At 46.8% G+C, this 23,906-nt stretch overlaps 1 protein-coding gene across 2 annotated transcripts in view; it reads right to left on the reverse strand.

The window, feature by feature from the left end:
- Wdr48 (WD repeat domain 48) overlaps positions 1-10,738 on the reverse strand; it is a 39,192-nt gene extending 28,454 nt beyond the window's left edge. For both annotated transcript variants that reach the window (XM_004662103.3, XM_045136871.1), the window contains exon 1: positions 10,638-10,738. In XM_004662103.3, the coding sequence (XP_004662160.1) occupies positions 10,638-10,685 (48 nt within the window). In that variant the 5' untranslated portion in view covers positions 10,686-10,738. The remainder of the gene's footprint in view (positions 1-10,637) is intronic.
- Between the last annotated feature and the right edge of the window lie 13,168 nt (positions 10,739-23,906).

The following is a 23,906-nucleotide window of genomic DNA, read 5'->3' on the forward strand; positions in this document are numbered from 1 at the left end:
AAAACAACCTAAATCCCACTTTTTAAGCCAGTAACACGTCTGTTTTTATTTTCCTCTGTGAAGATGAAAGAATGGCATTCATGACCGCTGTGTCCATGACAAGCAGGCCTGCCACTAGACTCCTGTAATGGCCTCTCCACTGGACTCACCTGTTTAAGTGATGTGTCCTCAAAAGGGCCTCCCCTGACCAGATAAAGCTCTAAATTCCTGTCACACATGCCACCTTTCCTTCAGAGTACTTTGTCATTCTCTGTTAATGCTAGAGACCTCTGTTTCTTATTGAAAACCAAACATCAACCAAAAGCAGTCACATCTGAAAAAATTCAAGCTGGCTACTAGCCAAAAACAAAACTGCTTGTTTTGTTTTTGAAGCAGGATTTCATTCTAGCCCAGACTGGCCTTGAATTTACTATGTAGTCTCAGGCTGGCCTCACACTCACAGAAATCCTCGTACTTCAGCCTCCCCAGTGCTGGGATTAAAGGCGTGCCCCACTACACTAGGTTTTTCTTGAAGCAGGGTGGCACTCTGGCTAAGGCCGACCTGAAACTTCCTTTGTAACCCAGACTAGTCCTAACTCATGGCGATCCCACTTAATCTCCCAAATGCTGGGGTTACAGATGTAAGGCCCCTGCCCAGCTTCATTCCACATTAAAGTGACCTCACCTGCTCTACCCTGGACACTCTCTGGCACTCCAGTCCTTCCCCTGTGCTTTTAGGATCCCTCTTCCCTTGGGTTATGATATTTCTATACTTGGTCCTTTTACCAATTGATTTTGCTGTGCATTTAGAATCCCCTTTCCATCTAGAAGTATGCAGTACTTCAGGTCCAGGCAATCTTGTGTCATTAGTGATTATCTGTCTTCTGCTCTTTCTTGAACTCCTCAGTCAGGTGTTCACACTAAGCATTATCTCTTGTGTGTCCTCTATCACCTCTGTCCCTTCCTTTCCTTCTGTGAGACTGCCTTCACTACTTTATAACTCTATTATTCATTTTGTTGAGATAGTCTATTGCTCTACAACTTAGGCTGGCCTGGAACTTAGCATGAAGCCCAGGCTGTCCTCTACCTCCTAATCTTCCTGCCCTAGCCTCAGAATCTACTGTTAATTTTTTTCAATAAATTAGATAAAAATTTCCTAGCCAGGTGTGGTGGTGCATGTCTTTAATTGCAGTGCTTGGGAGGCAGGGGTAGGAGGATCGCATGAGTTTGAGGCCACCCTGAGACTAAATAGTGAATTCCAGGTCAGCCTGGGCTAGAGCGAGACCCTATGTCAAAAAACCACACGCAGAAAATAATTTCCTGAAGTTGGGCAAATGGCTCTGTAGTAAAGACACTTGCCTGCAAAGTCTGCTAGCTAAAGTTCAATCCACCAGCCACCCACATAAAGCCAGATGGGCATTCATTTGTAGTGGCAAGAGACCCTGGGCATGCCAATATGTGTGCACATACACATAAATAAAAACTTTAAAAAGTGTGCATGTAATATATATATATATATATTTTTGGTCTTTCAAGGTAGGGTCTTGTTCTAGCCCAGGCTGACCTGGAATTCACCATGTAGTCTCAGGGCGGCCTTGAACTCATAGTGATCCTCTTACCTCTGCTTCCCTATTGCTAGGATTAAAGGCGTGAGTCACTGTGGCCAGCCAATCTTTCTTTATTTTTCAATTTTATTTTATCTAATAAAACAAAGAGGGAGGGAGAGAGAAAGAGAGAGGATAGGCACACTAGGGCCTCCAACCACTGCAAACAAACTCCAGGTGCCTGTGCCCCTTGTGCATCTGGCTAACGTGGGTCCTGGGGAATCGAACCTGGGTCCTTCAGCTTTGTAGCCAAACGCCTTAACTGCTAAGCCATCCCTCCAGCCCCAATCTTCTTTTTTTTTTTTTTTTAAATATTTTATTTATTCATTTGACAGTGACAGACACAGAGAGAAAGACAGATAGAGGGGGAGAGAGTGAATGGGCGCGCCAGGGCTTCCAGCCTCTGCAAACGAACTCCAGACGCGTGCGCCCCCTTGTGCATCTGGCTAACGTGGGACCTGGGGAACCGAGCCTCGAACCGGGGTCCTTAGGCTTCACAGGCAAGCACTTAACCGCTAAGCCATCTCTCCAGCCCCCAATCTTCTTTTTAAAAAAATATTTTTATTTATGAGACAGACAGAAAGAGAGAGAAAGAAGCAGACAGACAGAAGAATGAATATGAGTACATCAGGAGCTCTTGCCACTGCACATGAACTCTAGATGCATGTGCCACTTTGTACATCTGGCTTTATGTGGGTAGTGGGGAATCAAACCCAAGCTGTCAGGCCTCACAAGCAAATGCTTTTTTATTTTTATTTTTTAAATTTTTGTTTATTTTTATTTATTTGAGAGCAACAGACAGACAGAAAGAGAAAGAGGCAGACAGAAGAATGGGTGCACCAGGGCCTCCAGCCACTGAAAACAAACTCCAGACATGTGCACCACCTTGTGCATCTGGTTTATGTGGGTCCTGGAGAAATTGAGCCTTGAACCAGGGTCCTTCGGCTTCACAGGAAAAGTGCTTAACTGCTAAGCCATCTCTCCAGCCCAAGCAAATGCTTTTACCTGCTGAGTGATCTCTCCAGTCCTTCCCCCACCCCTACCGAGGTAGAGTCTCACTCTAGCCCAAGCTGACCTGGAATTCATTATATAGTCTCAGGGTGGCCTCAAACTCATGGCAATCCTCTTATCTCTACCTCCTGAGTGAAGGTATGATCCACCATGCCCAGCTCCGTTTTTTTTGGCTTCTCAAGGCAGGGTTTGGCTCTGGCTCAGGTTGACCTGGAATTAACTATGTAGTCTCAGGGTGGCCTCAGATTCATGGCGATCCTCCTACTTCTGCCTCCCAAGTGCTGGGATTAAAGGCGTGTGCCACCATGCTCAGCTTCCAGCTCCTTTTTCTTTTTTTTTAAAGAACTGGATTTAAAAAATTTGTTTTTTAAAAAATATTTAATTAATAAATTTACTCATTAGAGAAAGGGGAGGCAGAAAGAATGGGCACACCAGAGCTTCAGCCACTGCAAACAAGCTCCAGATGCATGTGCCACTTTGTGCAGCTGGCTTATGTGGGTTCTGGGGAACTGAACTGGATCCTTAGACTTCTCAGGCAAGTGCCTTAATTGCTAAGCCATCTCTCCAGCCCTGACTTTTTTTTTGAGGTAGAGTCTCACTGTAGCTCAGGCTGACCTGAAACTCACTCTGTAGTCCCAGAGTGGCCTCAAACTCAGTGATCCTCCTACCTTTGCTTCCCAGAATGCTGGGATTAAAGGTGTGTGCCACCACACCCAGCTGGTAATAGTCCCCCCCCCCCCCATATTTTATTTATTTGCAAACAGAAAAGGAGGAAAGGAAGTGGGAAACAGACAAAAAAGGGGGGGGGGGAATCTGAATGAGAATGAATATGGATGTTAACAGGGTCTATTGCCTCTGAAAATGAACTCTAGACACATATGCCATTTTGCGCACCTGGCTTTAAGTAATTAGTGGGGAATCAAATCCAGGCTGCTAGGCTTTGCAAGCAAGTGCGTTTAAATGCTGAGACATCTCTCCAGCTTCCAAGTAATATCTTAAGGAAGTGATTACATTATCAACCCATCTGTCAGGTGTGGGCAGTAAGAATGATGAGTCTCTACAGTGGTGTATTCCAGGCCAGTTCACAGCAGAAGCTCTACCAGCACAGCCTTGCCGTTGGTGCTTCCTCCACTGCCTTTCTAGGCTCGAGCTAGTGGACAGAGAACGACGGAGGGACACAGGATTTCATGCTTTCACAGTGAGTAAGAAGCTTGCTGCCACTTGCCAGGCTCTGTTCTCAAAGCTGGGGACTCTGGGGTGAGCACACTGCCCTGTTGGTGGGCGTTCCAGGGTGAGAGCTTAGGTAGAGGAGTGGGAAGGCCAGGTGAAGCTTGCTCCAGAGGTGGGGAGTGGGCAGGAGGCACAGGAAAGAAAAGACCAGGGGAGAAGAGGCTGGACACAGAAGTGGCAGCTGAGGGAACAGGTGGCAGGCCAGCTTCAGGGACGAGAACACACAGCCGGCCAGGCCAGATCACACGGGGGGGGGGGGAGGACAGCATGTGGGCTGTGCATGGGAACTTCCTGAGAAGCTAGGACTTTGGCAGGAAATACGCATTTTCTACTGGGAGAAAAATAATAGGGTAGTTCCTGGCGACAAGCACCCAGTCAAGTCCCACAGCAAGTACCTGGAGTTGTCTGATAATTTCTCCTGCAATTACGTGGGACCTAAAACAAAAGATAGGCGACTCACGGAATTTCCTGTGGTTAGACTCAGTGTTTCAAACTTACAAACATCCCCAGAATTACTGGTAGCATACTGGAGGGGATAAGCTACTAGGAGGAATGTATGCCACGTAAGCCAGATGCACAAAGGTGAGGCAAGCAAAAGGTTGCGCATGCCCACTAGGTGGTGCAAGCGTTTGCAGTTTGACTGCAATGGCTGAGGTCCTCATGCACCAATTCCCTGTCTCTTGCTCTCTCAACAATAAAAAATAACCCAGGCCCAGAAAGCCAAACACTGCATATTCTCTTTCATATGTGGATCCTAGCTACAAATGACTGGACTTCTGTGGGAATAGAAAGAAAACTCAGTAGCATAGGTCAGTAAGCTAGAAAGGAGATAGAAAAGGATTAGAATGAGAGGGAGGGGGGACCTAATACGATGGCATTGTATGTATGTAAACGTCTAAGTGAGGTCAGGGAAAGAGACTAAGCAAAGGAAAGGTGGAGGGAGGGCTAATCAAAATCTAAGAATAAATAAGTCACATGGAAATCTACTTTTTTGGACAATGGAACACACAGGAGCCATAGACTGTTACTAGAAAATTTTCAGTGCCAGGGATAGGATACCTTCCAGTGAGTTGTTGGCCAGGGAGGTCTCTGATGCCCCCAAAACATTACAGGCCATTGCCAAGGCCCTTGGTTTCCCATCAGGAATAGATGGTAAGACCCTACTGCTGAAGACTCCACATACTTGGGCCACAAGGTCACTGAGAAACCCTGCTGGAGCTAAGCTGAAAACTTTCTCCATGTAGACCAGCTGACAGAAAGCTGGAAAAAGCCATGCTGCATGCAGTTCAATGGGAGAGAGAGAAATCACCAGTGAAGATACCCAACAATGGACACTGCAAGGACAGTGACAAATGAGCCAATGGGTGCAATAGTGGCATGTCTGTTATGGGGGAAACCAACCGTCCTCTAATTTGACTGGAGGTCCGCTCCATAGGGAATATATCCCTGATACTGAAAACCTACAACAGGGGTAGTCATGAGACCTAGGGGTATAACATCTGCTGCTATCTGGCTAAAAGTAAACACTATGCTCACCAAATTGCCCAGTAAGCACTTCTCTTAACATTCATACCCACATATTAACGCTACTCTCACTTTTGGTTACAGAAGCTTCTCTTTTCAGACGGCAGTGACCTTGGGATGACTCAGAAGGCACCATGGTGTTGAGAAGAAGTGACAGAGGAGTTTTCAGCACTGAATATCTCAATCACACCTTCCATGGCTCAGGGTCCATTGTGGAAGACGTGGAGGAAAGAATGTAAGAGCCAAAGGAAGGGTAGGACTCCTTACAACCTGTTCCTCTAAATACAAAATGGCCTGGATATACATGACGTCACAGTGCCTTACACAAGACCATCATAATAGGAAGAAAAGATCATGACATCAAAATAAAAGAGACACTGATTGAGAGGGGGAGGGGATATGATGGAGAAAAGGGGAAAGTGGGGGAGGGTGGGAATTACCATGGGCTATTGTTTACAATCACAGAAGTTGTCAATAAAAAAATAAATTAAAAAAACAAAAAAAAAATAAAAACAGTCTATCAATGAACTTCCATTTAAATTCATTAGTACATATATTATTATACAAATTACTTACTTAGAGCTTTTTTTTTTTTTTTGAGGTAATGTCTCTCTCTAGCCCAAGCTAACATGGAATTCCCTATGTAGTCTCAGACTGGCCTCAACTCACTGCAATCCTCCTATCTCTGGCTCCCAAGTAGTATAGCTCCTTTAAAATAAGATTTACACAGTGACTGGCTGGAGGGATGGATTAGTGGTTAAGGTGTTTGCCTGCAAAGCCAAAGGATTCAGGTTCAATTCCCCAAGACCCATGCTAGCCAGATGCACAAGAGGGCACATGTGTCTGGAGTTCGTTTGCAGTGGCTGGAGGTCCTGGCATACCCACTCTTTCCTTATCTCTCTCTCCCTCTTTCTCTGTCAAAATAAATAACAATAAATAAACATAAAATAAAAAGATTTACACACAGTGAGACATACCACAGATACTTCTGACCAAGGGGACACCTATGTACTAGAAAGATACAGAGAACATTATCACCACCCTACAGAGTTCTTCTGTTCCCTACCAATATGCACACTCCACCCCAGGGCAATCTGGATCTAACCTTCCCACAAGAGCAACAAGTCTCCCCCCACCTTCAGCTTGTTTATTCTAGGAAAAACTGGCCAATCATTAGTAATCACATCCAGTTATTCTTCCTATCCAGTTCCACAAGCTAAGACTTTCTCTTATACTTACATTTTAGCTATTTACTTCTTTATTTACTTGGATTTTTGAAGTAGGTCTCACTCTAGCCCAGGCTGACCTAGAATTAACTATGTAGTCTCAGGGTGGCCTCGAACTCACAGTGATCCTCCTATCTCTGCCTCCCAAGTGCTGGAATTAAAGGCATGCACCACCACACCCGGCTGCTTCTATTTATTTTTGAGAGAGGAGAGAGAGCATGGGCACACCAGGGCCTCCTGCCACTGCAAACGAACGCCGGATGCATGCACCACTGAATCTGACTTTAATGTGGGTACTGGGGAATAGAACCCAGGTCGTTGGGCTTTGAAGGTAAATGTTGTAAACACTAAACTATCTCTCCAGCCCACATTGTCTTTTGATTATACAAATCTAGCTTTTTAATATTTTTTTTGAGGTAGGGTCTCACTCTAGCCCAGGATGACCTGAACTTTCTCTGTAGACCCAAACTGGCCAGGAACTCACAGGGATCCTCTTACCTCAGCCTTCCAAGTACTGGGATTAAGGGCGAGTGCCACCATGTCAAGCTGTAATGAACTGTCTGATAAATCACATGCATTTAGATTGCCAATGTATTTTGTTTCCCACAAGATTCTTACCATAACCATTCGTGCTAAGTAGAGCCAGATTATAAGCATACATGTACTTTTCTGGAATGAATTTTTAAATATTGTGGGTCAAGAAATGTTTACTTAAACTTCTGGCAAAGTAGGGATGGAGAGATGGCTTAGTGGTTAAGGCATTTGCTTGGGAAGCCAAAGGACCCAGGTTTGATTCCCCAGTATTCACGTAAGCCAGATGCACAAGGTGGCACATGTGTCTGGAGTTCATTTGCAGTGGCTGGAGGCCCTGATGCCCCCATTCTTTCTCTCTCTCTCTCAAATAAAAAAAATTCTGGCAAAGCAACATCCCCCTCCCCACTCCAGGTCAGTGAGAACCCAGGTGCCGGGTGAGCAGGCTGGAGCTACTGCTGACAGTGGTTCCAGACACTCCAACATGCATGCAGACGTTGTTACCATCACAGCTGAGGGTGTTGCCACTAGAGGGTGGGAGCCAGAGCGACACCATGTAACTCAAGACACACACCAGCTCCTTCACTCCTGCTCCAGAAGAGTAAGGCAGCCCCAAGTGTCCACCGTGTGCACGTTGGGAAACCAAGGTCTAGGGGCTCAGCAGTCAAAGGTGCTTGCTTGTGAGCCTGCCACCCAGAGTCCAAAGGGAGGTGGCACACACATCTGTGATCACAAGGCTCCTACCTACATCAATGGGAGGCGGAGCCAAGAGAATCAGAAGGCTCAAAGCAAGAGGCCACCTAGAGTGCACATGCAGGGGCAAAATAATGAGACTATCTCAAAAAAGGTGGAAAGAGGGGAGCCCCCTCCCCCCCATCAGGTTGTCTTCAGACCTCAGCTGTGTACACACATATACCACTAAATAAATAAATAAATAAATAAAAAGAAAGAAATCGCTGTGAGTTTGAGGCCAGCCTGAGCTACATAGTGAATTCCATGTCAGCCTGGGTTAGAGGGAGACCCTAACTCAAAAGAAACAAACAAAAAAATCTTGATGCAAGAACTTGAGTGACCCGGTAACCCTTCCTCCTCTGAGGAGACGTCATAGTATGGTCTTGAACATGATGGAGTTACAATTCAGTCGAAATAAGGTATTCTCACTACATGGCGTGGATGCTGGGATTGCTTAAATCCTGCTACTACTGCACTTAAAAATCACCTAACCAGGGGGGGGGGCTGGAGAAATGACTTAGTGGTTAAGGTATTTGCCTGCAAAGCCAAAGGATCCAGGTTCAATTCCCCAAGACCCATGTTAGCCAGATGCACAAAAGGGCACATGTGTCTGGAGTTTGTTTGTAGTGGCTGGAGGTCCTGGCATGCCCACTCTCTCTTTCTCCCTTTCTCTCAAATAAGTAAAGAAAAAAATATTTTTAAATCACCTAGCCTGGCAGTAAGAATTAAGAGCCAAAGGCAGGGTAGGACTCTTTACAACGTGCTCCTCCAGACACAAAATGGCCTGGATATCCATGACCTCACAGTGTCTGACACTACCTACACAAGACCATCATAATAGGAGGAAAAGATCATGACATCAAAATAAAAGAGAAACTGATTGAGAGGGGAAGGGGACATGATGGAGAATGGAGTTTCAAAGAGGAAAGTGGGGGGGAGGGAGGGCATTACCATGGGATATTGTTTACAATCATGGAAGTTGTTAATAAAAATAAATTAAATTAAGTTAAAAAAATTACCAAACCATGAGAGTGATTGAGGAAGACACCCACCATTGACCTTTGGCCTCCACATGCACACACAGCTACACATACGAAAACCCACATGGATACCACACACATAATAAACACATGCAACCCCCATTCCCTAAACAGTGTGAGCTATTTTAGAGTCTTATAATTTCATTCATTTCAACCAGCATCTAGTGAGTACTCAGGACACTGCCCCACCGGTGAGACCAATGACACAAAGACATAAGCTGCTCAGAAGGCCGGCTGTGCTTTGCCGCAGGGCCCCTCTGCAAGGGCCCTGTTGTCCTCACTGCTAAACACCGGTTCATATCAATCCAGCAGAGCCCGATTTCCAAAGAAAGCAAGCTGGAGTGTCAGCGATCTTTAAGCCCTTCCAATCTCTCCCCTCCTCCTCCGGGGCTAATCTTACCATCCACCACGTAAGACACACTTGCTGCAGCAAACACGTGTAGCAGGACTTCGGCCCTCCAGCCCCGAGGACGGAAGGCGGCAGTAGCTACTCTCTTTTAAACTACTGCCGCATGGGTTCTTACGGTTCCCTATGCTCATGGCATGTCACCCCTAAGCTCCCCCTGCGCTTATTCCCACCTCCATTATGGCTGGATTCCTTCCTTCTGTCTGTCTGCACAGCTTCTGCCTGATTTTGTACATCCATGGCTCAATCTTTGGACCAGCCATCCCTATCCCTGCACCTAAGTACACTGCATGCTGAAGTGCTTTCTTCCCACTTCCTGCAGGGAAAGATGTGCCAGACTGGGGGAAGGGCAGGGCTCCAGAAGAAAAAAAAAAACAAAAAAACGGGAGTTCTCAGCAACAGGTCCTTTGGAACAGAAATTCCTCCATTCTTCTTGTACCTTCTGTACCAACCTACACTTTTGTCTTTGCAAAGGAAGCGAGAATTTGAGTTTGTGAAAGATATTTTAACGTAGATTTTTAAGATAGCTAGGAGAAGGAAAGAGGTGTGCTTGGGGAAAAAAAGAAAAAAGACAGCAGAAAGCATGGGTGTGGGAGTCACCAAAGCAGCAGTAACTGACTTTACTTATGTATTTATTTTGTTTTTTCGAGGAAGGTTCTCACTCTAGCTCAGGCTGACCTGGAACTCACTCTGCTTCCCTAGGCTGGCCTCGAACTCACGGCGATCCTCCTACCTCAGCCTCCCCGAGTGCTGGGATTAAAGGCGTGCGCCTCTACGCCGGGCAGTAATAAGACCTTATAACCTACACTAAACTAGAGTGAATTCCTAACTCGACAGCAAAGCCAAATTTTATATACATACATACATACATATAACATAAATGAACACACACACACGCACACTTATTCCAGACCCAAGGAAAGGGAAGTCACTGATGATGGAGCGGGGACCAGAGTCCCGTTCTACGATCGTCTCCGCAGCAACGGCAGCATCCTCCCTCCCTCCATCCCCCGCACCCCCGGCGCCGTGCCCACGTCCCGGCGTGCAGCTCCCACGCGCGAGGCCCTCGGCGGAAACCCTCCGCCACGCCCCCGCCAGGCCGGCCGCTCACCCCGGGGAAGCGGCCCGCGGGAGGCCCGGGCGGCGAACCGCCTGCCGGGGGACCAGGAGCCGCGGGCGGGCGGCCTGCGGGGTCGCGGTGGGCCCGCCCGCCCGCCTGGGTCGCTGGCGTCGCCGCCCCGCTCGTCCCCGTCGCCATCCCCGCCTCCCGCGGCCCGAGGCGTCCGTCCGCCCGACCGAGGGCCCCGACCCGTCGGCTACGTCCCGAAGGCCGCCGAGCCCGACTCCCCTTTACCTGCACTTTCCTCCGCCCGGCCGTGTTCTGCCGGTGATGGGCCGCCATCTTGCATGTTGACACTCTGACGTAACTTCCGGGAGAGGGTCGCGCCGGCCGGAAGTCCCGCCCCTCCCGCTTCCAGCCAAGGGCGGGGCGGTGAACTTGGGCGGAGGCTGCCTCCACCGCAGAGCGCGGGCGTGGTCCTCGGGCTCCCCCGTGCGGGCAAGCCTGCACATTCATTGATGATTATTATTATTTTAATGTAGCCCAGGATAACCTGGAATTCACTATGTAGTCTCAGGGTAGCCTCGAACTCACAGCGATGCCGATCCTTCTACCTCTGCCTCCCATTGCTGGGATTCAAGGCGTGTGTCACCCCTCCTGGCAACGGCTCTTTTTTTTTTTTCCTAACCCAGGCTGACCCAGAATTCACTATATAGTCTCAGGCTGGCCTTGCACTCTCACCGATCCTCCTATCTCTGTCTCTCAAGTGATGGGATTAAAGACATGAACCACCATAGCTGGCTTAAAAATCTGTCTTTTAAAATTTTTGTTTAATTATTTGCAATGGAAGAGAGTGAGAGAGAGAGGGAGGGGGGCATGCCAGGACCTCTTGCTGCTGCAAATGAACTCCAAATACACACACCACTTTTGCATCTGGTTTTATGTGGGTACTGGGGGATAGAACACAGGCTGTCAGGCTAAGGACCTAAGCCTAAGGACCCAGGTTCGATTCCCTAGAGATCAAAGGTGTGCACCACCATGCCTGGCTCCACTTTCCTTCTTAACGCTGGGGCTTACAGGTATGTACCATCACCCCTGGCTTATGTGCTTCTGGGAATCAATTACAAGGCTCCGTGCAAATGAGGTAAGCACTCCATTAACTCAGCTATATCCCCAGAGACTTTCTTTTGGAGACAGGGTCTCCAGTCCAGGTTGCCCTGGAACTTGCTCTGAACTGGATTGGTCTTGAACTCTTGATTCTCCTGCCTCCACGGGGGATTGCTGGTGTGTGCTACTATGCCCTCTTGATCTTGGCTTCTTCTTCTTTTTTTTTTTTTCTTTGAGGTAGGATCTCCCTCTGGCCCAGGCTGACCTAGAATTAACTATGTAGTCTCAGGGTGGCCTTGAACTCATGGTGATCCTCCTCCCTCTTCCTCTCAAGTGCTGGGATTAAAGGCATGCGCCACCATGCCCGGTTGGTCTCAGCCTTTTAAAAAAAATCATTAAGTTATCATATTGATTTAGGGAAGTACAGAACCAAGGAAAGGAAAATGATTACCCCCACGTGGCCCGAGGGCCCACATGGTAGGACTGGAAAAACCTTACAGAAGACAGAGAAGAAATGTGTATGGAGGGGGCAGGGGGCAGGAGGGGGTCAAGAGCCTGTGTGGAAAGTAGGGGTTAGGGGGTTCTCCCTTCACTAGAAACTCACCCAAAGCTGGAGGCTCACCAGTGCTCAGGGAGCCCAGAGAGAGAGAGGAGCTCAGCTTTTGAAATCTGTGCTGAAATTCCTAGACAACCAGTAAGGCATCGCTTCTCGTTGCTTCTCGTTGCAGTTCTCTACCCGTCGTAAGTTCCAGGATGTGTCTGGTGGGAATGTGTACGGCAGTCTCTGGGGTATTCTCCAGTGAACTTTCCATGCCTGATGTGATTCACATGCTTTGAGCTCCACTCCTAGATCACTTTTGGCCTTTGGGAAACCAGTTCCATGATTTCGCAAGGTCTTAACTATGCAGTGGCAATGACGACGCTTGGCCACGCACGCATGGTGGCTCACAGCGGTCATCCTGGCACTAGCTAGGTGGAGGCGGGCTGCCCACGGGGTCTAGGACATCCTTCCTCAAGCTGAGGCTAGCCTGAGCTTATGAGACTGTCTCAAAATACAAAAGAATGGCAGGAAGAGAGGGAGGGATGGAAGAAGAGAAGAAAATGGGTGGACAATGCTTTTCTCACAAAATTCCAAGCAGGAAGAAAGGGGAAGAGGAAGGAAAGAACAACTTTGAGGTCTGAAACCGTTTCAAGCATTGCTGAGCAATAAATGATGTATGGTACATGAAAAAAATTAAAAAAAAAACACCCTTTCCCACCCCCAGCGGCATCAGAGGTGATTAATTAGCTTTCACTGGGAAGCGGGTCCCTCAGCTCCTCCGTCAGGTTCCTGGCAGCATCACATCCGCCTGCGGCCGCCACTCAGGGTCAGACTCCAGCTTCTCAGAGGAACCAGAAGACCTACCCCTGCTTTCCGCTCCACCCTGTTCACGATCTCGATCTCATTGATCCTCTCCACACACGTGTCTGTCCCAACCAGCAGTGGTCTGTGCTCCGTCCACCTGCTTCTGCCAAGATCTGACCGTCCCCGGAACAAAAGGACCTTGGATCGCGTGCCTCCCAGCAAGGTGCCCAGAGTGTGGTCACGCTGCTGCCACAGCTCCCGTGGCAGCTCCCCTCACTCTGGGAAAGAACTTCTAGCGTCATGAGAAATCTTCACATCCATATGCAATAAAAATGCAGTGAATTTAAAAATGAAACATTTCTAGAAGGCTTCTGCTTCCAGACAAATCACAAGTTTTTCTTGTTGAATCTTGCTCCCTCTTGTCTCATCTCTCTTCCTTTCTTTCTCCTTCCTCCTCTCCTGCCTCCATGACGCTCTTGCCTCAGCTTTCCAAATGCTGGGATTACAGACATGCGCCGTTACACCAGGCTATGTGGGTCTTATGAGGGGAAGTGAGATAATATCATAGTATCTGGTATGTAGGCAATAGTATGTTTTAATATTTATTTTTGTGATAGATAGGGTCTTGCTAAATAGGTAGCCCTGCCTAGCCTCAAGCTTAGTTTAGCCTCAAGTTCATGGAAATCCTGCCTTAGTGCTGAGATTACAGGGGTAATCCACCATGACAGGCTCTTAAGATTTTTAAAAAAATTTTTATTTATTTGAGAGAGAGAAAGAGGAAGGGGGGAGGGAGAGAAAGAGAATGGGTATGCCAGGCCCTTCAGTGGCTGCAAACAAACTCCAGATGTATGTGCCATCTTGTGCATCTGGTTTATATGGGTTCTGGGGAAATCAAACCTGGGTCCTTTGGCTTCACAGGCAAGTGCCCCAACTGCTAAGCCATTTCTCCAGCCCTATTTTATTTTTTTAAACATTTATTTTAGAGAAAGAGAGTCATAGAAAAGTGAGTATGGGCCCACCAGGGTCTTCAACCACTGTGAAGAATCTCCATGGGCTGGAGAGGTGGCTTAGCGGTTAAGCGCTTGCCTTGAAGCCTAAGAACCCTGGTTCGAGGCTCGATTCCCCAGGACCCACGTTAGCCAGATGCACAAGGGGGCGCACACGTCTGGAGTGTGTTGGCAGTGGCTGGAAGCCCTGGCGCGCCCATTCTCTCTCTCTCTCTCTCTCTCCTTCTTTCTCTGTCACTCTCAAACAAATAAATGATAAACAAAAAAATTTAAAAAACTTTATTTTTTTTTTTTAAAGTATCTCCAGACACATGCTTCAGTCCATGCGTCTGGCTTTATGTGGGTCCTGGAGAATCGAACCTTGGACCATCGGGCTTTGTAAGCAAGTGCCTTCAACTCAACTGCTCAGCCATCTCTCCAGCACCAATTCAGTATATTTTAAATGATGACCTTGGCCGGGAAACATTATCAAGGTGTTGTAATTTCTTAGGATGGATGCTCTCGCCCCCCGAGGATGGTTCTCACTCTAGCCCAGGCTGGCCTCCAACTCACGATAATCCTCTTACTTCTGCCTGCCTAGTTCTGGGATTAGAAGCATGCTTTGTCACACTGGGCTGATCCCAGGTTTTATGTCTTGCAGGTTTATTACTTTTAAGTTTTCAAACCATCTTGAAATCTCCTTTCTGTTATTCTTTTTATAAAGTATTTTATTTATTTATTTCAGAGAGAGAGAGAGAGAATGGGCACTCCCGCGCCTCTAGCCACTGCAATCAAACTCCAGATGCTTCTGCCACCTAGTGGGCACATGCAACCTTGCACTTGCCTCACCTTTGTGTGTCTGGCTTACTTGGGATCTGGAGAGTCAAACATGGGTCCTTAGGCTTCACAGGCAAGCACCTTAACCACTAAGCCAGCTTTCCAGCCCTCTTGTTGGTTTTTAAAAGAAGGAGTTAACACCAGGTATGGGATTACATGCCTGTAATCCCAACACTTGGAAGACACGGGCAGGAAGAGTGCTGTGAGGTTGAGGTCACCATAAAGTTCTAAGCAAGACAGGGTAACATAATGAGACTGTCTCAACAGACAGACAAATGAGGCTGGGGATGTAGCTCAGTGGTAGAGTGCTTGCTTAGTAGGTGTGAGGCCCTAGGTTCACTCTCCAGTACCACAAAATGAATGAACGAATGAGTGAGTGAAATCATGTGGAACTTTGGTTTGCAACCACTCTGTCCTACCAGTGATTACTATATTGCTTGGGTATTTTAAAGTTGGAATTTCTAATAGAATAGCAATTTAGTACTCATTTATGTAATGCAGCCAAATAAACTGTTAAGTGCCAACCTTCCATGCATAGCAATAAGATTTATGGAGAAACTGTATAATCTCTTTATAGCACTTTAATGGGTTTCCAGTAAGAAATAAATTACTTTTAAATCTAATAGTAAGATCATCATTAAATAATGATGTGGAGCTAGGCATGGTCAGCCTGGACTAGAGCAAGACTTTACCCCAAAAACCAAAAAATGAAACAATAGGGCCTAGAGAGATGGCTTAGCTGCTAAGACACTTGCCTGCAAAGCCAAAGGACCCAGGTTCAATTCCCCAGGACCCACATAAGCCAGATGTACAAGGTGGTGCATGCGTCTGCAGTTCAATTACAGTGGCTGGAGGCCCTGGTACACCCATTCCCTCCCTCTTTCCCCCCCTCTTTCCCTCCCTCCCTCCCTCCTTCTTTCTCTCTCAAATAAATAAGTAAAATAATAAAATAAATAAATAAAACAAAACCATGACCTTGGCCTGAAAAGATGGATCAGTGGTTAAAAGTGCTTGTTTGCAAAGCCTGATGTCCTGGGTTTGGTTCCCCAGTACCAATATAAAACCAGATGCACAAAGTGGGGCATGCACTTGGAGTTTATATATATAATTTGCTTGCAAATAAGAAATAAAAAAAAAACTCGTGTGGAATTGAAGTCCCAAGTGATGAGAATCTATGACACAAAATGACTCATTGTTCAACAGTTAATTTCTGAACACACTGGGGATAACATAGCTTTATCTCTGTCTTGTTTCTTTCGTGGCTGTACTGGAAACGTGCACAAGATCATAGTCTATTCCCGAAACCCTCTTGCCTCTGTCAAGATACCCCACTAGAGGGCAGTAGAGACCCATCCGGGCCACTTCCGATTTTGGAATTCCCTGGCTCTCAGGTGACATGTCAGAGCTTAACTCTCTCTCTTTTTTGAGGTAGGGTCTCACTCTAGTTCAGGCTGACCCGGAATTCACTATGTAGTCTCAGGGTGGCCTTGAACTCATTGCGATCCTTCTACCTCTGTCTCCTGAGTGCTGGCATTAAAAGCGTGTGCCGCCACACTCAGCTTTTCTTAAAACTCTTAATGCTTATTTTCCCCCAATAAAAAGTCATAATCAGGGGCTGGAGAGATGGCTTAGCGGTTAAGTGCTTGCCTGTGAAGTCTAAGGACCTCGGCTCGATTCCCCAGGACCCACGTTAGCCAGATGCAGAGGGGGCGCACGTGTCTGGAGTTCGTTTGCAGTGGCTGGAGGCCCGGGCATGCCCATTCTCTCTCTCTCCAATAAGTACACAAATAGCTGTCCCCCGTTTCCCTACCCATCCAGCTGTTTTGCTTCTTACCTAGCCGTGTAACCCACCCCCGAGGCGGCCAAGCCCGGCGGCCCGGCACCCACCAGTGGATGTTGGGGAGGGAAGCTCAGCAAAGCCCAGACACACTGCTAAGGTTGCAACAAATGACCCCTCCTCTGGAGCTGGGGCCGAAGCGGTTCTCTTCCTAGTCATCTCCCCATAGAAACCACCATTCCTCAGCCTTGTAAGCACCTTCAAACAGCATTCAAAATGAGGAAGGCCTGGAAGTCTTTCCTGGCTAATTTGTTGCACTTGAAAGCGCGCAGAAGCCATTGAATGGTAAAAGCTGTGGGAGGGGCAGTTTCCATGGTGACTGCCCAGCTCTCGCACCCTTTCCCTGGCTCTTCAATTAAGCCTTCGTTGCTGAGCCTGAGCCGCTGTGAATGAGCAGGTGAGGACGCAGTCACTTCTGGAAGGCAGCCGGAGGTGCCTCGTAAACGTCTGTGACACGTGTGACAGATTGTCACTTTCCTTAGTGATGCAGAGGACGCTTGCGAGCTAATTATGAACACTGCCCAAAACATGATAGGGCCCGGCGCTCGCCTTTAATGCCAGCACTTGGGAGGCAGAGGTAGGAGGATCGCCGTGAGTTCGAGGCCACCCTGAGACTGCACAGTGACTTCCCAAAAATGCCGGGTGTGGTGGTGCACCCCTTGAACTCTAGAACTCAAGGAGCAGAGATTAGGAGGAACGCCGTAAATGTGAGGCCACATAATGAATTTCAGGTTGGCATGGGCTAGAGCAAGCCCCTACTCTGAAAAGCAAAATAAAATAAAACAACTGCCCTCCACCCAAACAACAAAACATGATAGGAAAAAAAAAAAGCAAAGGACATGAGAAAGTATCTTACAGAAAAATAAAATAGATGGTTTAAATCATATGAAAGTAGACTTAATCTCATTCATAATGAAGAAAATGTGTATTTAAGTGAATGCCACTTTTCACCTCCAGATTGGGAAAAGACTTGAAAGTTTAATGAGGTACTGTGTTCAGATGATGTGGGGAAACCATCACTTATGCACTCTGTGTGGGAGAATAAATCAATATAATCTCTTTGGAAAGTGACTTATTAGTTCTTTTCCTAGAAGTTCGTCCTACAGGTGTGCCTGCATTGACTTCACACAGGGAAGGAATATTTATGGAAGCGTTGTTGTGGAAGACAGGACTGGGGCACACGGAAGGAGTGATGAATAGATCCGTAACGACGCATGCAGTGAGACTGTCATGTCGTCACAGGGGAGTTTGGGAGAGTGATGGAGCCTTCTCGGCTCTTCAGTGGTCTCTTCTTTAACTTTATTTTATGTTTATTTGTTTATTTATGAGAGAGAGAGAGAGCAAGAGAGAGAGAGAATGGACATACCAGGACCTTTAGCCACTATAATGGAACTCCAGACACATGTGCCACCATGTGCATCTGGCTTATGTGGGTATTGGGGAATCGAACCTGGGTCCTTAAGCTATGCAGGCAAGCACTTTAACCACTGAGCATTCTCTCCAGCCTTTCTTTAACACATCCATACATATAGACAATACACTATGATCATAATCCCTTCCCAACACTCCCGCTTTCCCCCTCCCAGAATCTCTTCTTTCCAACTAGTTTCTCTTCTACTTTGATGCCATTATTTTTTTCCCTCCTATTAATCAAGTCTTGATTAGATAGTGCCATCCACCGTGAGGTCATGAGTATCAAATGAAGACCACTTTGTATCAGGATGACAGCATTGTAAGCAGTACTCCCTTTCCTTTGGCTCTTACATTTAAAAAATATTCTCATTTATTTATTAGAGAGAGAGAGAAAGAGAAGGAAAGAATGAGCACTCCAGGGCCTCTAGCCACTTCAAATGAACTCCAGATGCATGCGCCACCAAGTGCATCTGGATTATGTAGGTTCTGGGGAATTGAACCTGGTCCTTAGACTTCACAGGCAAGTGCCTTAACTGCTGAGCAACCTCCCCAGCCCTGGATCTTACATTCTTTTTTTTTTTTTTTTTTCAAGGTAGGGTCTCACTCTAGCCCATGCTGACCTGGAATTCACTATGGAGTCTCAGGGTGGCTTCGAACTCATGGCAATCCTCCTACCTCTGCCTCCTGAATGCTGGGATTAAAGGCGTGCGCCACCACGCCCAGTGGCTCTTATGTTCTTTTTGCCATCTCTTCTGCAATGGTCCCTGAATCTTGAAGGATGTGAAAGAAGTGTCTGAGTGCTGAATACTCAAAAATAGTACTTTGGCCATTTTTGAATCACCCCAGTCGTCACTGCCATATGAAAAGAGAAGCTTCTCTAACCAAAAGTGAGAGTAGCATTAATACATGGGTATAAACATAAGTGTTTAGAAGGCATTTTGGTGGTCATAATATATCCATTTAGCCAGACGACAGTAGTAATTTCCACCCTAGGGCTTATGGCCAGCTAGACCAAATGTGCCAACTGGTGCAATAGTGGCATGTCTGTTATGTAGGAATCCAAGTACTCTCTAATTGGACTGGAGGCCTGCTCCACAGGAGGGAATAAATACCTGGTGCTGAAAACCTAGTCAAAAGCATATGCAGGAGAGATCATGAGCCCTAGGAGTGTAAGGCCCTAAGCACTTCTCTTAATGTTCACACCCATGTACTAATGCTACTCTCACTTTTGGTTAGAGAAGCATCTCTTTTCACATGGCAATGACCACTGACGACTCAAAAGTCACCATAAAATAAAAATTAAAACAACAACAACAACAACAAATATTTGGGCTGGAGGGATGGCTTAGCAATGAAGATGCTTGCTTGCAAAGTCAAAGGACCCAGGTTTGATTCCCTATGTAAGCCAGATGCACAAGGTGGCGCATGCATCTGGAGTTTGCAGTGGCTAGAGACCCCAGTACACCCAGTCTCTTTCAAATAAATAAATAAATAATTTAAAAATTAATAAAAGCCACCATAGTGCTGAGAAGAAGTGACAATGGAATGTTCAACACTGAGACATCTCTGTCACATTTTCTAAGGCCCAGGGTCCATTGCAGAAAAGCCAAAGGAAGGGTAGGACTCCTTACAATGCGATCTTCCGGACACAAAATGGCCTGGGTATCCATGACCTCGCAGTGCTTGGGCACAACCTTCACAAGATCTTCATAATAGGAAGAAAAGAGGATGACATCAAAACAAAAGAGAGACTGATTGAGAGGGGGAGGGGATGTAATGGAAGGTGAATTTATGAAGGCGAAAGTGGGGGTAGGGAGGGAATTATGATTTATTGTCTAGAATCATGGAAGCTGTCAATAAAAAAGTTTAAAAGGGCCGGAGAGATGGCTTAGCAGTTAAGGTGCTTGCCTGCAAAGACTAAGGCCCCAGGTTCAACTCTCCAGATCCCACGTAATCTAGATGCAAGCATGCAAAGTTACATGTGCGCACAAGATGGCACATGTGTCTGGAGTTTGATTGCTGGAGGCCCTAGTGTGCCAATTTTCTCTCTCTCCCATTAAAAAAAAACAGTGGGGCTGGAGAGGCAGCTTAGCGGTTAAGACATTTGCCTGTGAAGCCAAACGACCCAGGTTTGATTCCCCAGGACCCATGTAAGCCAGATGCACAAGGGGGGGGGGCGCATGCATCTGGAGTTCATTTGCAGTGGCTGGAGGCCCTGGGGCGCCCATTCTATGTCTGTCTTCTCTCTCTCTCTTCTCTCTCTGCTTGTAAATAAATAAATAAATAAAAATTTAAAAAAATCCTTGAAAAAATACAAAAAAAGAAAAGAAAAGAATGGTGGAGGAGTGAAGGAAGAGACCACCTGACAGTCCTCTCCGGCCAACTAAGGGCAGTGAGACCCACACAGGCAAGGGCTCTGTATGGGCACACGCCTTTAATCCTAGCACTTGGGAGGCAGAGGTAGAAGGATCGCTGTGAGTTTGAGACCATCCTGAGACTACAGAATGAATTCCAGGTCAGCCTGAGCTAGAGTAAGACCCTACCTTGAGAGCTCACCCCCCCTCCGCAAATTTTCTTTTTAGCTGGGCAGGGTGGTCCACACCTTTAATTCCAGCACTCAGGAGACAGAGGTAGGAGGGTGGCCTGGGACTACAGAGTGAGTTCCAGGTCAGCCTGGACTAGGGTGAGATTCTACCTCAACAAAATCCTGAAATTTATTATTTATTTATTGAGATAGAGAAAGGGAAAGAGAAAGAAAGAGAGAATGGGCGCACCTGAATCTCTTGCCACTGAAAACAAATTCCAGATGCATGTGCCACTTTGTTCATCTGACTTTATGTGGGTACCAGGGAATTAAACCTAAGCTAGCGTGCTTTGCAAGCAAGTGCTTTTCACCTCTGAGCCATCTCCCTAGCCCAACATGCCTGGCATTTTTATGTAGGTACTGGGGATTGATCTCTGGACATCATGCTTGCTAGGCAAGCACTTTAGGGACTGAGTTACATCTCCAACACCTCTTGTATTTTTATTTATTTATTAGACACAGAGAGAAGGAGAGAGAGAGAGAATGAGCATGCCAGAGCCTCCAGCCAATGCAAATGAACTCCAGACACATGCACCATCTTGTGCATCTGGCTTATGTGGGACCTGGAGAATAGAACCTGGGTCCTTTGGCTACATAGGCAAGCACCTTGTTTGCTAAGCCATCTCTCCAGCCCTATTTTTTAAAAATTATTTTTATTTATTTATTGGGCAGAGAAAGAAGGAGAGATTAAGAGAATGGGTGTGCCAGGGTCTCTAGCCACTGCAAATGAACTCCAGATGCATGTACCCCCTGTGCATCTGACTAATGTAGGTCCTGTGGATCGAACCTGGGTCCTTCGGCTTTGCTGGCAAACGCCTTAACCACTAAGCCATTCCTCTAGCCCTATTTTTTATTTTTAACTTATTTTTATTTATTTGAGAGAGAGAGAGAGAGGGCGGGGGAATGGATGCAACTGGGCCTCCAGCCATTGCAAATGAACTCCAGACACATGTGCCACCTTGTGCATTTGGCTTATGTGGGTCCTGGGGAATTGAACCTGGGTCCTTTGGCTTTTGCAGAAAAGTGCCTTAACTGCTAAGTCATCACTCCAGCCCACCTCTTGTATTTTTAAAAAGTATTTTATGTAGTTATTTGCAAGACAGAGAGAGAATCGGTGCTCCAGAGCCTCTAGCCATTACAAATGAACTCCAGATACATGTGTCTCTTTGTGGGTACTGGGGATTTGAACTTAGGTAGTTAGGCTTTGCAGGCAAATACCTTAACTGCTGAGCCACCTCTCCAGCCCACTTCTTGTATTTTTTGTTTTTCAAGGTAGGGTCTTGCTCTAACCCTGGCTCACCTGGAATTCACTCTGTGGTTTCAGGGTGGCCTTGAACTCACAGTGATTCTCCTACTTCTGCTTCCCAAGATCTGGGATTGAAGGTGTATATCACCACACCGGTCTCTCTTGTAGTTATTTTTTTAAAAAATAATTTATTTATTTATTTGCAAGGAGAAAGGAGAGAGAGAGAGAGGGAGGGAGAGAGAGAGAGAGAGAGAGGGAGGGAGGGAGAGAATGGGCACTCCAGGGCCTCTAGTCACTACAAATGAACTCTAGATACCTGTGCCCCTTGTGCATCTGGCTTATGTGGGTCCTGGGGAATTGAACCTGGGTCCTTCGTCTTCACAGGCAGATGCTTTAACCACTAAGCCATCTCTCCAGTCCTCTCTTGTATCTTTAAAAATTTTTTTTGTTCATTTTTATTTATTTATTTGAGAGTGACAGACAGACAGAGAAAGAGGCAGATAGAGAGAGAGGGAGAGAATGGGCATGCCAGGGCCTCCAGCCACTGCAAACGAACTCCAGATGTGTGTGCCCCCTTGTGCATCTGGCTAACGTGGGTCCTGGGGAATTGAGCCTCAAACCAGGGTCCTTAGGCTTGACAGGCAAGTGCTTAACCGCTAAGCCATCTCTCCAGCCCCTCTCTTGTATTTTTAAGGCCAGTAATCCCATTCGTGACGGTTCATGCCTTGATTACCTCTCAAAGCCCTACCTCCTAGTACTATCATATCAGGCATGATGAATTAAAATATGAATTGTGAGGAGGCAAACATTCAGTGCAGACCTTAGAGGAGTGATAGCTTCAGTGTACCAAAAGAAAAATACTGTCAACCTAGAATTCTACCTACAGCAAAACTATCTTTCAAAAATGAAGTCAGCCTATTGCAAAGACACCACAGGTTGTGGACACAGGGCAGACAAAGATCACGCTGGAACTTAGAAGGAAGCCAGCTCACTGCTGGCTGCCCATCATAGTGTTATGTGAGCTGCTGGGAGATAATCGCCACCCACAGTGTGAACAAGCAGGGATCCTGCAAGCTAGGAAACCAGCCAGCTGGACAAGATGTACACACCTGTGCAACAGTGGCTCACAGCCAGTGCGGGTAATCAGTGGCTCTCTGATTGGACACGAGGCCCGCTCAGCGGGAGAGAACTCATACCTGGTACTGAGAACCAAGCCAGACTCCTATGGGTAGGGAGGTCATAGACTCCAGTGAGAAGCTTCCTTAGTCTTTGGCTAAGAAGTGTAGCTATACCCATCAAAAAAGTTTCTTAAGTAACTATGCTCATCCCTTTAACCCATGCAGCTCTCACTCTTGGTTGGTTGGAAAATCTTTTTTTTTTTTTAACAGATGACGGTGAAAACTGGGGAGAACCAAGATAGATCCATCAATATGACAAGAAAAGTTAGCCGACAAACCACATCTGCCAGGGCCCGGGAGGCATCCCGGAGGAAGAGGTGGATTAAATACGAGTGCTGCTCTCCCTGCCCGCCTGACAGCCAACTCCAGGGAGGTGGAAGTAGATGCTCAAAACCCACCAAAGCTGAAACGCAGAGGTTGCAGAGGGCTCAACATCAAAGTCGACTTAACATGGCCACGGATGCTCAGGTATCACTGAGGAAGAGGGGGTGGAAAGAATGTAAAAGCAACAGGAGGGGCTTGGTGGTTAAGGCGCTTGTCTACAAAGCATAACGACCTGAGTTCAATTCCCCAGCACCTACGTAAAACCAGATATACACAGGGTGGCACATGTGTCTGGGATTCCTTTGCAGTAGCTGGAGGCCCTGGCATACCCATTCTCTCTGTCTGTCTGTCTTCTCTCTGCTTGCAAGTAAATAGATAGATAGATAAATAAATAAATAATTTTTTAAAAAAGCCACAGGGTGGAAGTATTCTGAGGCATTACCCAACTCTCCACAGAGACTGATGCATTCATGACCCCGTGGTCAATACCAATAATCTTGAGAGCACTTTAAAAATAAATCACATGGGCTGGAGAGATGGCTCAACGATTAAAGGCACTTGGTTTTAAAGGCACCAGCTATTGCAAATGAACTCCAGATACATGCACCACTTTGTGCCTCTAATTTTACGTGGGTCCTGGGGAGTCAAACCTGGGTTCTTAGATATTGCAGGCAAGCACTTTAACTGCTGAGCCATCTCTCCAGCC

This window comes from Jaculus jaculus, chromosome 17, assembly GCF_020740685.1.
Source record: "Jaculus jaculus isolate mJacJac1 chromosome 17, mJacJac1.mat.Y.cur, whole genome shotgun sequence".
NCBI classification, from domain to species: Eukaryota; Metazoa; Chordata; class Mammalia; order Rodentia; family Dipodidae; genus Jaculus; species Jaculus jaculus.